Source organism: Boleophthalmus pectinirostris, unplaced genomic scaffold, assembly GCF_026225935.1.
Source record: "Boleophthalmus pectinirostris isolate CB_2022bp ecotype Guang Dong unplaced genomic scaffold, ASM2622593v1 HiC_scaffold_14, whole genome shotgun sequence".
NCBI lineage: Eukaryota > Metazoa > Chordata > Actinopteri > Gobiiformes > Gobiidae > Boleophthalmus > Boleophthalmus pectinirostris.
In genome coordinates, this window is record NW_026571047.1 from 30,074,150 (window position 1) to 30,090,121 (window position 15,972).

A 15,972-nucleotide genomic window follows, 5' to 3' on the forward strand; every position below is an offset into this window, starting at 1 on the left:
AAAAACTCTAATAGTGAATTGGATATCAGAAAATGGTTCTGAGTTTTGTTTCTCTCGATTACCTCTCGATGTGTCGGCTTCATCATAATATTTTCAAGCAGATTTGGGAACTTTTTGATGTATACTGGACTTGAGATCTCAGCTGTTATGAATAGGGCATTTAAATTTTTAAATGGGTGTATTTATGTGTCATATATATGAACGAGCAAATATTTATATTGTTTTTATCATGCTGTTTATTTTGTTTATACGAAAAAGCAATAAATATATATGCAAAACTTAACACTTCACTGTGATGAAACGTGTAAAAATGTTACCCTAATATTAAAATAAGTCTTGTATTTATTACTAAAACAAGGTTGATGTAGTACTAATGATCACCACTAGTTGGCAGCATCTTTCAACACACTCCAATGTTTATCTTCTTTTCCTCTATCGTTGAGCTTTGTCGCATTCATGACCAGCGTAACACTTGGAACTGTCAGTCCTTCAATCAAAACGACCATTTTTCTTGTATATACTATAAACTATCTATCGTAATTTCCATTTGTCCTTTCGTTAGTCATTTACAATAGTATTTTTGAGAAAGATGTGCATGAATTTCAACAATATATCGTCATGAAAAAAGTATAATCAAAAATATATGATACGTTTCTACACTAATTCTATACAAGATACAAATTAAGCAAGTATACAATTACTTTTATGTCTACAAAACGTGCTCTTAACAATATATATTCATTTTACATCATATTATCTATTAAATTTTTTATTTCTTGTACTTTTATAGTCAAGTATAAAGCAGTGCGTGCATTTTACCACCGCCGTGAACGCGCCGCTGAGATTCACATGTCACATCTTTTACCAAAACATGGGCAACGTGCAGCTCCCAGCGTAGAAAATAATGTTGAAAATATAAATCTAAACTCAATTTCTTTTATCGAAGTGTGAGAACGAAGCGCCAGAATGGTGAAGGAGCAATTCAGGGAGACAGACGTGGCCAAAAAGATGTAAGTATAAATGCTAAAGCTGTAGCATGTTAGCTCCAGTCTTAGCATACCGGTTAGCATGTGGAAGTTTACGACGCGAAAAAACACGCAACTTTATAACTAATTTATTCAACAAAACTATCCATGTTTTTATGTGTTTGTAGGGGTCTAAATTATACTGAAGTGATTATTTAATGTTTGCATAAGTCAGTATTTTTGACAATTAAATATTGACTGATAAAAAATATTGATCTTCTATGTAATTTTGCTCACTTCTTGATAAATTCTTCTGCAAAAACGTGATTTTGATGTGAGTTGTTTTGTTAAAATCAACATAAAGTAACATAACTTGGTAATAATTGAGCAAAAAATATTAAACATTTAAGATATTTTAGCAGCATCACTCAAAAGCCTGTGTTAAATTAAATAATAGTAATACAAATAGGGCTTTTATGCTTTTATGTGTAATCCAGAATGTAAAATGGTGTCAGTTTATTATTAATGATAATCAATAATAAATATTTATAAAGCACATTTAAAACCTAGGGTTTTAAAAGGGACAGTGTCAGCAGTCACCTCCAGTCTCTCTCTCTAAAACCTTCAAATCAGGCAAAAAATATATTTGTAATAATGGACTCAGACTTGAACTTTAACAGCCACATCAAATCAATAACATCTGCAGCCTTTTACCATCTAAAAAACATAGCAAAAATCAAAGGTTTACTGTCTAAATCAGACTTGGAGAAACTTATCCATGCATTTGTCTCCAGTAGGTTAGATACTGTAATGTTCTGCTCACTGGTCTCTCCAAACGAGCTGTGAGACGCTGCAGAACATCCAGAACGCTGCAGCTCGGGTCCTTACTCGAACTAGGAAGTATGAGCACATAAGTCCTCTGCTCAGGTCTCTGCACTGGCTCCTGTGGCTCAGAGAATAGACTTTAAAGCAGCTCTGCTTGTGTACAAGTTTGTCGTGAACCCCCCCCTCGGCCACAGGAGAGCTCACCCGGGTCGGTTAAAAGATGAAGGTTTTGGCGTAAATTCCATTGAGGGGCTCCTGACATTCAGATGAAGATGTTCAGAATGCTTTATTTTATTAAACGAATAGCTTTTAGAACATTAGAAGTTTTAAAATGATTGATTTAGATGATAGAGGCATTTTTGTGATCTATATTAACATAAGTTACTTGTTTTATTTTGATTTAACCTGACTTGTTTCTTTTAAATTGATTTATTTGATTCATCCAACTTAATTTTCAGGTTGGGTTGTTTGATATTATTTTTTGTAACTGCCATGTTTGTGTGCAGAAAGCATGCAAACAAGGGTTTCCTGCTCTTTTGACAGTTGACCCTTGTTTGACATTGTTTTTTATATGCTATACTTGTGTGCAAGAACATGTAACCAGGCGCGAGCTTCCTGTTCTTTTGATAGTTGAACCTCGCGCCTGGGCTTGAAGAGGCGGCTTGCCTGTGAAGCAATGTTGCGGTTTCCAAAGTGTTGTCTATTCTTAGAAAATGTGTGCTATATGTGACGTCTTAATCGCTTTGCATGTACCTGGGTGGAGTCCTGTGACCATAGGTATAAATACTGAAAAAATCTGCATAGAATTGTGATCCTGATTCGGTTGGCATTGGCCCCTCCGGTGTAATTCTGCTAAGGAGGTCAGATCTCCAATTTTGGACTAGGCAGCGCTTTATAGCTTACCCGGTCACAGGGTAATTTCTCCAAAAGGGTACTTGCATAGTGATTTGTCCTAATTGTTTTTGTATGAGCTTTTAAGTAAAATAGCAGCTACCGAGTGAGCTGGTCACAGTCATCCTGTTGTGAGCTTTCCACGCCTAAAAATCTTGAAGTAAGCGAACTTTTGCACAACGACGAACGATGGTATCAGCCACATGAGTAGCGCATAAAATCAATAAAAAGCCGGAAAATAAGACAAAGACAAATCACTTGTTGGGATCTTTTGTTGAGTCTCTCCCTTTAATTAATGTACATATATATATTCCTACCACGAGCAAGTCCAGTCATCCTAGGTGAGTTATCTGATAAAACGCAATGTTGGGGAAATTTTCTGATGCAATGTTTTGATGCAATGCTGAATTTGGATAAAGGTTTTGAGGCACTGCTAAGGATAAGTGAATATTTGCAATGTTTGGTGTAAAGCTAAATCTAGAGAAATGTTTTGAGGCACTGCTGTGAATAAGTTAATATCTGCAATGTTTTGAATGCTTTGAGGTACTGTTAAGAATAAGTAAGTGTCTGGCAAATGATATGAGATAGGGTAAGCAGGGGTATGAATTTAATCTAATGTATAGGGGTATGTTATATGGTGTTTTCTAAGGTTAAGTGATATTTAAAGTGTTGTCTAAGTGATATTTTAAGTATTGTTAGAGTTATTTTAGAAGGAGTGAGACACAGGCCACATTGCTCAGGCCTGGCTTCTTAACAAAGTCTCTCCATGGCCGAGCACCAAAATCCATCTGTGACATGTTAGTGTCATATGAACCATCTCACACTCTGAGGAGCTCAGGGACCGGCCTCCTGCTGGTGCCCAGAGTCACGACTAAACAAGGGGAGTCAGCGTTTCAGGTTCATGCAGCTAAAACCTGGAACAGTCTGAACATGTGAGACAGACTCTTCTGTGACGCTGTTTAAATCCAGACTCAAAACATTTCTGTTTGACTGTGCATATAACTGAAAGGTTTTCATTCCGCACTCTTCTCTCCAATGTATGTTTTTTAATTTTAATCTTTATGATTATTTATGTTTTGATTTGCTTTTATTATGATTTTAATGTATTTTTTATTCTGTAAAGCACTTTGAATTACTTTGTGTACGAATTGTGCTATACAAATAAACTTGCCTTGCCTTGCCTAGGGTTACAAAGTGCTGTACAAGCCTCAGAGAACAATATAAAAAGCATAAAAACAGCACACAGAAGACAAAAACAGACAAGGATGTAAACAAATCAACTAATTATGATAAACTAGATAATGACTTTTCCACTAAACACAGCTAGAGCAATTTTTGTCAGATACATGTCATCCTTCCATCCTTACTACATCTGATATATTTCCCAGTTACAGTACATCACCAGACAAGTGTTTAGAAGTCCATCACCCAGAATACTAGTTAAAGAGCCCATCTCATGCAAAATCAACTTTTCAGAGCTTTCTACCTTCTAAGAGTGATGTGTGGGCCTTGTATTTGTCGCCGAAGTGTTTTTTAGATTGAGTCGGCGTTTTTTTTTAACAAATTGCAGCGTATTTCTGCCACCCTCCCACGTGACAACGACCTAAAGCTGCTACAACGATGACGCGGCAGATACACTTATCACACATTTGACGTAGCAGAAAGCGCTTCGCACCCGCCCCGCTCCCCTGCTCCACTGCCTCTGCCCCGCCTCCACCCCACATCGTCTGACAATTCCCACATGAACACCTAAACAAAAGTGACAGCATAAGCTCATTGTTCTACACTGCAGTGAACACGATATAATAAGATAATCTCCTAGTGTTTATTAAAACTTTACCAATAGTAATGTTCAGCTGATGTGGACGCGGTGCTTGAGCTTCGTGCTCCTCAATGTCCTCGTCCGATTCCGGGTCCAACACATGCGGCTGAACGCGCTGTATCTCCATGATGAATAAAAGTTTATTCCTGCCACTATCAGGGTGCACGTCTGTCTCCCCCTCCCTCCCTGAGATGGCGGAGGAAGGGCGGCTCACTCAGAGCCTACGTCACGTTTGGAGGGCAGGAGCCTGTGCTTTCTCAGGATGAGCAATAGTCAGACTTTCACAGTTCCTGGTCTGTAATGCCTCCAAGAAATCAGTAAGATTTCATAACTACTGTGTAAAAAATGGATGTTCCAAAACCCAAATTGTGCTTGTTTATGTGCAGAAGATACAATGTGAAAAGAGTTATTTTGCATGAGATGGGCCCTTTAAACCTGCATTTTGCCTTATTAAAGAGTTTAAATACCTGGGACTGACATTGGACCCGACATTGACATTTAAGAAACACATTATGCGCCTTACAAAAACTGTTAATTTTAACTTAGTGAATTTTAGACAAGTAAGACCTTTTATGACTTTATATGCGGCACGAATGTTTTTACACTCCATGATTCTGTCCCATATAGACGACTGCATAACCACATGGTCACTCGCTGCTGGCACAACACTCAAACCCATCGAACCACTTTTTTAAAAAGCCATAAAAATATTGGACAAGAAACCATTCTCATTTCACCGTTGCACTATTTTAGACAAGTATAATTTGCTTAATTTTAATAATTTTATTGGTTTTAAATATGGATGTTTTGTTTATAAAGTTTTGCATGGACTTGCCCCTCCTCCATTACAGGATTTTATTAAAGTAAAGACTGAGTGGGATGGGAACTAGGGCCACAGCCCGGGGGAACTGTGACGTCCCACACAGACGCACAACATTCAGACAAGATGTGTCTCAGTCAGAGGCACAACATTTTGGAACAGTCTGCCACTATCAATAAGAGAAACTTCAACTCTTGCCACCTTCAGGTCCTACTTAAAAGAGTGGCTAAAGAAAAAACAGACTTGTGGACACTTTTAGTATAGATTTGTTACTTGTTTTTGCTTTGTTTAAATTTGTGGTGTTACCTGCCGAGGGACTACAGATGGAAATTAGCAGTCTTGCTATAATCTGGCATATTTACACTGCAATGTTGTAGATGTTCATTAATATGCACTGTCCCTATTAAAAAAAATTATAATAATAAAATAAATTTAATTGTTCCCAGTATACCCTAATTTTCAGGCAACTCCAAAACACAAGTGTGATCTGCATCCATTTCTCCACACAACCTCCAGTGCTCCTGCGAGGCGGAGGTCTGCCTACTCTTGATTTTAGGTTTAATGAAAAAAAAACGTGTCAAATTCTTCCAGCAATATTCTCTCCACAACAATGTATTAGTTGTACTGTGATGTATTTCAAATATCTAAAAAAGTCTTTATCTTCCAAACCGAATTTCTGCTTTAGTTGTTGAAAACTCATTAGCTTTCAGTTTTTCAAAAGAGTACAGACTGTGTTTCATTGTACTTTGTCTTCTAAGTACAACAATTACTTTAAAACTGATACGTGCCACCAGGAGTTTTTCTCTTGTGCTGTAAACACACACGACAAATCAGATCTAATTTTGGTGTTGTTTTGGTAATTCTAGTTCTCATTTTACTGGACATTAAACTGTACGCACTGATCCTTCTCTGTCGTTTGTGTCTGCAGAAGCCACATCTGTTTTGGGATGAAGTCGGCGGAGCAGATGAGGCAGCAGGCTCACATTCAGGTGGTCAGTAAAAACCTGTACAGCCAAGACCCGAGACGCACTCCTCTGGCCCACGGAGTCCTGGACCACCGCATGGTACGAAGACACAAAGACACAAGCGCACTTCACAACACTTCACAAACACACAAGACAATTTCTACAAGATGAGACACAGAGAAAGAGTCACAGGATTCGGCGCACGGGAACGAGACAAGACAAGATTTTGATATAATTTTGAATAAATTGTGCCGTTTAGTTCATAATTTTGGCTTCACAATCGTTTTATTTATTTAATTTTATAGTTTTACTCAGCCAAGTTATCCTTCTTTATCCAAGGCAAATGTAAAGAGAAAAAAAAAAGATAATTTTCTTGTGGCACGAGAACTTGTCTCATCCCTATTATTTACATGTATATTTTTTAAACATTCTTCGTTTTTGCAATGAAGTAAAACCTTAACCTCCACTTTGATGGCATAAAATATTAAAGTGGTGTACTTTTTATAACATCCACTTTGCATAAATCTACCGTCTTGTTTTATTTTATTCCAATTACACTCACATTTTTTCTCACTACATCTATTTACACCAACCGTAAGATTTCACACTGACCTATGTCTACCTGTCCTTTACTTTCCAGTTCCATACTTGTATCTAGGGCTGGGCGATATGGATCAAAAAATAGATCTCGATATATTTTGCTATATCTCGATATACGATATATATCTCGATATATGTTCAAGAAAAAATAACCCCTAAAACTATAAACTGCAAAAACAAATCTGCCAAATTCCACAAGGTCCTTTTTTTTAAATTGAAGTGTAAGAGGTCGACAGTTTAACATTTAAGAACATTTAAGATTACAAAAAACCCTAATTACATAAATAATAATTTAACTGTAAAATAAAATAAATAATACATATTTTCTTCTTTTCATTCATAAATAAAACAACTCAACACAAGTTCATCTTTGCATTAACTCTGTTCTCCAGACCATAATCATAACCATGAGCTCATTGAGCAGAAGAAGCTCAGGATGTTTTAACAGATCCATGTTTCTATCCAGCAGTGAGGAGCTCTGAGGTTTAATCCCACAATCCACTGCAGATCAAATCAAACGTTTCCAAACACTATTGTACAAGTGACACTGCAGCAGATTATTAATTAAAATATTCTGCATAAATAAACTTTACATTGCTAAACTTTACAATATATAAAGCAGAACGACTCTAGAGCCACATCAGCCCGTTTGAGATAATAATGTGTTTAATGCAGTTTTGCGCACGTGTGTTTACATTTTACAGAAACGAAACTTAAGCACATGGCTCATTTGCATAAACAGAGCACTTCTCACGCAGCTCAGCTCGTTTTGCTTCTTTCGGGCTAAAGGACACGACTCGGTGGAACATGAGGATGTGCTGCTGATGTTCTTGTCTGAAAATGGTGGAAAAGGTGCTTGAAGTTTTTCACTGGCACCAACTTTTGGCGTTCACGGCGATAGTGACGAGTGAAGGAGACACGAGCAACAAAATCAGGGAGGCGAGGGCGCGCGGGCGACGAGAGAGAAGGTAAACAAGAGAAGTGATGAAATCAGAATTGAATATAAGCATTATATCGATATATACGATATGTCAGAATTCATATATTTAAAATATCGATATATCGCCCACCCCTACTTGTATCAATCCAGTTAAATTTACTTTTGCGATCCAATTTCACATGTCTTTTAATAATAAAAAGTGATACACATTTTTAAGCTTTTACGTAACATTTAGAACAGGGGTCATCAAACTAAGGCCCGTGGGCAGACTCCGGCCCTCCACGCCCCTTTGATTGGCCACTTGCCTCATAAGGCCAATATGAGGCAATCCTCAAAAGTCGTCATGGCCTAGTTTTTTTTTTTTTTTTAATACATTTTGGCAACTAATAACATGTCGGTGTCTTGCATTTTGTTGATTTTTTTTTCAATTAAAAATAATATTTAAATGAGGTATTTATATTTAAATAATTATATGACATATTTACATTTACCGCCAAATTTTCTGTCGAATTTTCGTCATCTGACAAGCTCGAAACTGAACAATGACAGTCGATGCACGTGCAGAGTTCTGTAGTTCGGTTAAGGACAGGAAAATGGCTAATGTTAAAGTACGAAAAGTTGACAGAGCGTGCAGAGTTTTCAAATAACAGTGGACGACCGGTTATTTTTTTTGTTCAGTGTAAGGACTGAATAAAAGAATAAAATCTGTGTCTTCACTATGAAACCCGCCACAAAGTATACGAGCTTGAGAGGGCAAACGTCATTGTCCATCATTATCAGGAGAAATAATGTGGCCCCCAGAGAAAAAAGTTTGTAGACCCTTGATTTAGAGTGATCTGTGGATGTTTGTGTAATGCATATTATGTCTTTATGAAACAGACAGTTACTAATACTTAAATATGAATGATGTGTTCTTGATAATTTACAGTTTCTGCTCTCTTTCTTTCTTTTATTCCAGGGCACCAGTGAGAAGGACCGTCCCTGTTTAACTTGTGGAAAAAATCTGGCCGACTGTTTGGGACATTATGGATACCTGGATTTGGAGTTACCTTGTTTTCACGTTGGATATTTCAAAGCCATTATTGGAATCTTGCAGGTAAAAAGGTCCAGAGTCTTTAAGTGCAGAAAGCTAAGCAGTCCATAGATGGCAGCAGAGTATCGTGTTTACAGCTAGATTTATTGTAACATACAAAACCTGAGAAAATGTTTGAGAATTTTTGGCTTTTAGTTCACTTTATATAGTATATTACTTAAATGTACATTTTGTAGTCTCCATAAACATTTTATTAAGTTCTAGTGTATTCATACAGCACATTTAAAACAACTTCAGACCAAAGTGCTTCACATAATTCTACAAAGCAAAAGGAAGAAAAGAAAATAAAGAACGTGCTACATAAGAAAAAGCAATAACACGCCAAGCTGTCCTGTCTGTGTAATATTAAAGGCCAGAGAGAAGAGATGGGTTTAAAATTTTGACTTTATTGTCGTTGGCTGCTTATAAGCATAAAAATAACCATAATAAAAATATATGCATACACATAAATCCGTGTATCATTCGTTTCTCAATACAAAATCAAAAATAAAATGAAAAAACAACTATTTTCTTCATTATTTGTCTCCAAAACCGAATTGAAAAATACAGACAATGATTCGTTTTTTCAGTTTTCGATTTTGTGTTTAAATGAATTATTGAAAAAACTGACAACGACAGTTTCCGCAACTTAAACTGTGATGCTGGAGTTTTGTGCCACATACGGACTGATCCAGGACCGAACTAGGACTGAACCATGACTAAACAATTTTCAGTCCTGGTCTGGTCCCAGCCTCAGTCTCTGTCTCAGTCCCGGTCTCAGACCTGGTCCCGGTCCTGGTCTCAGTCCCGGTCTCAGACACTGGTCCTGGTCCCGGTCCTAGTCTGGTCCTGATCTCACTCGGTCCTGGTCCCGGTCTGGTCCCCGTCTAAGTCCTGGTCTCAGTCCCGGTCTGGTTCTGGTCTGGTCCCGGACCTAGTTTATTTCTAGTTTAGTCCTGGTTTAGACCTGGTTTAGTCCTGGTTTGGTCCTGGTTCAGCCCTGGTTCAGTCCGGCATCACAGTTTAAGTCACGGAAACACGGCTGTTATCCCTTTTTTTCCATTAATCATTTAAAAACAAAATCGAAAACTGAAAAAACAATCGTTACCTGTTTTTTTTTTTTCATTTTGTTTTTTAGACAAATAATGAAGAAAACAGTTGTTTGTTTTCTTATTTTTGGTTTTATATTGAAAAACAAATGAACAAATGATACACAGATTCACATACAAATACACAGATACTTTTGAAATGCGTTCCCTTCTCTTTGTGCTATATATATGTCTCTTATGTATTTCCTCGAAAACCTCTTCTCTCGTCTCTTTTCATGTGTAAATTTGTTCTCCGTACAGATGATTTGTAAAACGTGCTCGAGGATCATGCTGTCAAAGGAGGAGAAGCTGCAGTTTCTGGATTATCTGAAGAGACCAAACCTGGCCTATCTCCAAAAACGAGGACTCAAGAAGAAGATCTCAGACAAGTGCCGCAAAAAGACCATCTGCCTCAGCTGTTCGGCCTACAACGGTGAGAGGAGCAGGTTTAAACACGTCATACACACATCAGAAACTTTTAGAAAATGTTCAAGAATTTCGTAACTTCATGGGGTGGGCGATATTAAAAAATGACAAACCAGAACTTATCCAATAATTAAAGGCACAGTATGTAATTTTCTGGAGGTGGCTACATGATTCTAAGGAAATACAAAGTTAAAATTGTACTTTGGAACATTATCCATGGACATAGATAAGTTTAATGCCAAACTGTGGAACATTACAGCAATATTTCCAGGAAGTGACCCTCCTCCAGGCCAAATAAGAGTCAGGTTTGTGGAGATGCAAGCTCGTTTGTCAATGCAATAAATGCAACAAAAAGGGTAAAAAAAACAAACTTTTATTGTATTTTATTTGTGGGCTAAAAAGTTACATGCTGTGGCTTTAACTAGGTGAGAATGGACTCAGAATTTACTAAAGGACTAAATCACACCAGAACTAAACCAGGACTAGAACTAAACCAAGTCTACTTCAGAACTGGGCTTAAATCAGGTTCAGACCAGGTGAAAGTGCTCACGGATTCAGCTTGGACTTCTAACCGGGACTTCAACCAGGACTTCAACCAGGACCTCACCCAGGACCTCAAACCTGCACTTCAACCTGGACTTCAACCTGGACTTCAACCTGGACTTCAACCTGGACTTCAACCTGGACTTCAACCAGGACCTCACCCAGGACCTCAAACCTGCACTTCAACCTGGACTTCAACCTGGACTTCAACCAGGACTTCAGCCTGGACCTCACCCAGGACCTCAACCTGCACTTCAACCTGCACTTCAACCTGGACTTCAACCTGGACTTCAACCTGGACTTCAACCTGGACTTCAACCTGGACGCCAACCTGGACGCCAACCTGGACGTCAACTGGGACCTCAGCCAGGACCTCAGTCAGGACCTCAACCTGGACCTCAACCAGACTTGAACCTGGACTTCATCCTGGACTTCACCCAGGACCTTAACCAGGCCTCAACCTAGACTCCAGCCGGGATTCCAGCCGGGATTCTAGCCGGGACTCAACCTAGACTCAGCCTGGACTCCAACCTGGGCGCCAACCTGGACTCCAACCTGGACTCCAACCTGGACTGGACTCCCAAACCTGGACTACAACCTGGACTCCAACCTGGACTCCAACCTGGACTCCAACCTGGACTCCAACCTGGACTCCAACCTGGACTCCAACCTGGACTCCAACCTGGACTCCAACCTGGACTCCAACCTGGACTCCAACCTGGACTCCAACCTGGACTCTGGACTCCAACCTGGACTCCAACCTGGACTCCATGGACTCATCACATTAAACCTCCACACCACCAGCACCTGTACCTTCATATGAAAGTCTCAGCATTGTGTCCAGTTGTTTTAACCATATTTGATTTAATTCCAGGTCCAGTGAAGAAGTGTGGCCTCCTGAAGATCATTCATGAGAAATACAAGACGACCAAGAAGACCGTGGATCCGTTCGTGTCCGAGTTCATGCAGTCTTTTAACACGGCCATCGAACACAACAAGATCATAGAGCCTCTCCTGACCAGAGCACAGGTCAGCACACTGATACTCCACATACTCCTGCTGCATTTCTATTGCGTGTTTAAAGGTGCACTGTGTAACTTTTTGGTTGAGGGTCCGTCGCCGGCTTGTTTCTTGATTTCTTAGCTCAAAAATACCTAGAAAAAAATGGCACTGTGACTGTTGCCATCCATGAAGATAAAAAGGTTTAATGCCCGTTTAGTGAAAGCATTTGACGGACCCTCCACCAGAAAAGTTACGCAATGCACCTTTAATTTAGAGTACATTTCATCCACATTTTTGTCGTCTTTTGGGCCAGTTGTGGTTTTGAGCTACACTAGCAATGGTATAGTAGTAGTAGTAGTAGTAGTAGTAGTAGTAGTAGTAGTAGTAGTAGTAGTAGTAGTAGTAGTAGTAGTAGTAGTAGTAGTAGTAGTAGTAGCAGTAGTAATGGCAGCAGCAGTAGCTAGTTGTAGTAGTAGTAGTTGTACTTGTAGTGGCAATTGTAGTAGTAGTAGAAGTTGTCGTAGTTCTAGTAGTACTGTTTGGAGTTGTAGTCGTTGTAGTAGTAGTCGTAGTTGTAGTAGGACTGTTTGTAGTAGTTGTAGTTGGCGTAGTAGTAGTAGTAGTTGTACTTGTAGTAGAAGTAGTAGTTGTACTTGTTGTAGTAGTAGTAGTAGTAGAAGTTGTTGGAGTTGTAGTAGTACTGTTTGGATTTGTAGTAGTTGTATTAGGACTGTTTGTAGTAGTTGTAGTTGTAGTAGTAGAAGTAGTAGTTGTACTTGTAGTGGCAATTGTAGTAGTAGTAGAAGTTGTTGTAGTTGTAGTAGTACTGTTTGGATTTGTAGTAGTTGTATTAGGACTGTTTGTAGTAGTTGTAGTTGTGGTTGTAGTAGTAGAAGTAGTAGTTGTGCTTGTAGTAGTAGGAGTTGTTGTAGTTGTAGGAGTTGTAGTTATAGTAGGACTGTAGTTGTAGTAGTTGTAGTAGCAATTGTAGTAGCAGTTGTAGTAGTTGTACTTGTAGTAATAGTAGGTAGTTGTTGTAGTTGTAGTAGTACTGTTTGGAGTAGTAGTTGGAGTACAAGTTGTAGTTGTAGTAGTACTGTTTGTAGTAGTAGTTGTAGTTGTGTAGTTGTAGAAGCAGTTGTAGTAGTAGTTGTACTTGTAGCAGTAGCAGCAGTAGTAGTAGTTGTAGTTGGTGTAGTTGTAGTAGTACTGTTTGTAGTAGTAATAGTTGTTGTAGTTGGTGTAGTTGTAGTAGTACTGTTTGTAGTAATAGTAGTTGTAGTTGGTGTCGTTGTAGTAGTACTGTTTGTAGTAATAGTAGTTGGTGTAGTTGTAGTAGAACTGTTTGTAGTAGTAATAGTTGGTGTAGTTGTAGTAGTAGTTGATGGACATGTTCAGATCACTGATATTTCAGACCATGAAGTTGCCAAATTAATTACAGGCTTGAAAAATTCAAAAGCACTTGATGCATTTGGTTTAAACACAACTCTTCTGAAAGAATTTAAGGATCCTCTTGTACGACCCATCACCCATCTTATCAAATGGGTCTTTCTAATTTTCTGTTGTTCCAGCTGATTGGAAAATAGCTGCAGTGACACCAATTTTTAAATCAGTGTGCTAAAACAGACATGGTTAATTATCGGCCTATAAGCATACTTCCAGTTATATCTAAAATAGCTGAGAAAGTGGGTAGTCAAACTCCTTAAAGCTCATTTAGAAAACACCCAACCCTCACTACACCCACTACAGTTTGGCTTCCGAGCTCATCACTCCACAGACACTGCCCTGTGGTGCTAACAGAAAACATAAAGAGCTTGCTTGATAAGAGTCCCTGTGTTGGAGCTGTCTTCTTAGATCTGAAGAAAGCCTTTGACTCCGTAAATCATCAGATTCTACTGTCCCGGTTGACTCAGTTTAACATCTCCAGTCAAGCTCTCCAATGGTTTACATCATATCTGTCACACAGGAAACAGTATGTGGTAGTTGATGGGGTAAAATCTCAATTGTTGGATTCTGATGTTGGTGTCCCACAGGGCTCAATCCTTGGGCCTGTGTTATTCTCCCTCTCATCAACAATCTGCCAAATGCTTGTCCAAATACATTTTCACAGATGTATGCGGATGATGCAGTCATCTATACTCAAGCCAGAAGTTTCAGCAAGTTGCTGAGGACCTCACAGTTGCCTTATCATCTGTGCATAGCTGGCTCAAGGATTCGTGCCTTCTGCTAAACACCAAAAAAACTGTCTGCATGTACTTCTCAAAAACGTCACACCGATTTGAAGCAATCAAACGTTTTTTAATGGAGTTGAACTTGATCTGGTCTCAGAATTTAAATACCTCGGAGTAATTCTAGATTCAACACTATCCTTCAAAAGTCATGTTAAAAAAGTATCCCAGGTTATCCAGTTTAACATTCAGAACTTCCGTCATATCAGGAATAACTTAAACATGAACGCTGCAAAAACTTATTTCTATTCAATGATTATCTCTCACATCGATTACTGCTTAACTACTTGGTCTCTTGCCTGCCCCACAACACTTAAAACCATTGAAAACCTATATAAAAGAAGTCTAAAAATACTTGACAAAAAACCCATTTCCCACCACCACTGTCACATACTGAAAAAGCACAGGCTTCTGGATTTTAGCAACATGGTCAAACTCAAAAGGACTTGTCTAATTTATAAGTTCTACACTCCCTGGCACCACCACCATTAAATAATTACATTAAACGTAAAGACATTTCAATAAGAACCACACGAGCCACCACCAGGGGTGACTTGGTCATACCCCAGAGACGGACCACCTTTGGTCAGAATGTGTTATCTGTACAAGGTGGAAATCTGTGGAACAGTCTTCCACTGACCCTGAAAGAAAGCCCCACATACAGCTCTTTTAAAGCTCAAACAAAAACTTGGTTATGGTCAAATCAAACATGTACACATGTATAACTGCACTGTGATTTTAATTGTTTTTCTATGTGTAATGAATGGGAACTGTGCAATGTATGGGAACTGTGCAATAATGGGAACTGTGCAATGAATGGGAACTGTGCAATGAATGGGAACTGTGCAATGAATGGGAACTGTGCAATGAATGGAACTATATAATGAGTGGAGTGTGCAATATTTTAGTGTCTGGCCCCTGTGACCCCAGCCCTTGGGACAACGGATGGAAATTAGCCTTAGCTACAATCCGGTGTGTTTACATTCATGTTGTCATGTTTGTTCATTAACATGCTCTGTCCCAATCAAATAAATAAATAAATAAATAAATTAATGTAGTTGTAGTAGTACTGTTTGTAGTAATAGTTGATGTAGTTGTAGTAGTACTGTTTGTAGTAATAGTAGTTGGTGTAGTTGTAGTAGAACTGTTTGTAGTAGTAGTAGTTGGTGTAGTTGTTGTAGTAGTTGGTGTAGTTGTAGTAGTACTGTTTGTAGTAATAGTTGATGTAGTTGTAGTAGTACTGTTTGTAGTAATAGTTGATGTAGTTGTAGTAGAACTGTTTGTAGTAGTAATAGTTGATGTAGTTGTAGTAGTACTGTTTGTAGTTGTAGTTGAAGTAGTTGTAATAGTTGTAGTAGTTGTAGTAGTAGTAGTAGTAGTATCTTGTTCAAGGACAAACTGACCATATTTCTATATTTCTCTCTTTCCCTCCTCTTTCTTCCTGCAGGAGAACCTGAACCCTCTTTTGGTGCTGAGTCTGTTCCGGAGGATTCCAGAGGAGGACATTCCTTTGCTCCTCATGAATCCAAAGGCGGGAAAACCTTCAGACCTGATCCTGACCCGGCTCCTGGTCCCTCCGCTCTGTATCCGCCCGTCTGTCGTCAGCGACCTCAAGTCTGGAACCAACGAAGACGACCTCACCATGAAGCTCACGGAGATCATCTTCCTCAACGACGTCATCAAGAAGGTCAGTGGGGGCATTAAAGGGGCACTGTGTAACTTTTTGGCTGGAGGGTCCGTCGAATACTTTTCTTCATGGAGATTTTTGTCTTTTTGTCATCATGG

General features: G+C 38.8%; 1 protein-coding gene across 1 annotated transcript in view; it reads left to right on the top strand.

The window, feature by feature from the left end:
• The first annotated feature begins 848 nt into the window (after positions 1 to 848).
• Positions 849 to 15,972, top strand: part of polr3a (polymerase (RNA) III (DNA directed) polypeptide A) — a 224,469-nt gene continuing 209,345 nt past the window's right edge. Inside the window, exons 1-6 of the mRNA XM_055150075.1 lie at positions 849 to 1,010; positions 6,252 to 6,387; positions 8,787 to 8,924; positions 10,250 to 10,421; positions 11,832 to 11,986; positions 15,635 to 15,874. Of these exons, the coding sequence (XP_055006050.1) occupies positions 967 to 1,010; positions 6,252 to 6,387; positions 8,787 to 8,924; positions 10,250 to 10,421; positions 11,832 to 11,986; positions 15,635 to 15,874 (885 nt within the window). The 5' untranslated portion in view covers positions 849 to 966. The remainder of the gene's footprint in view (positions 1,011 to 6,251; positions 6,388 to 8,786; positions 8,925 to 10,249; positions 10,422 to 11,831; positions 11,987 to 15,634; positions 15,875 to 15,972) is intronic.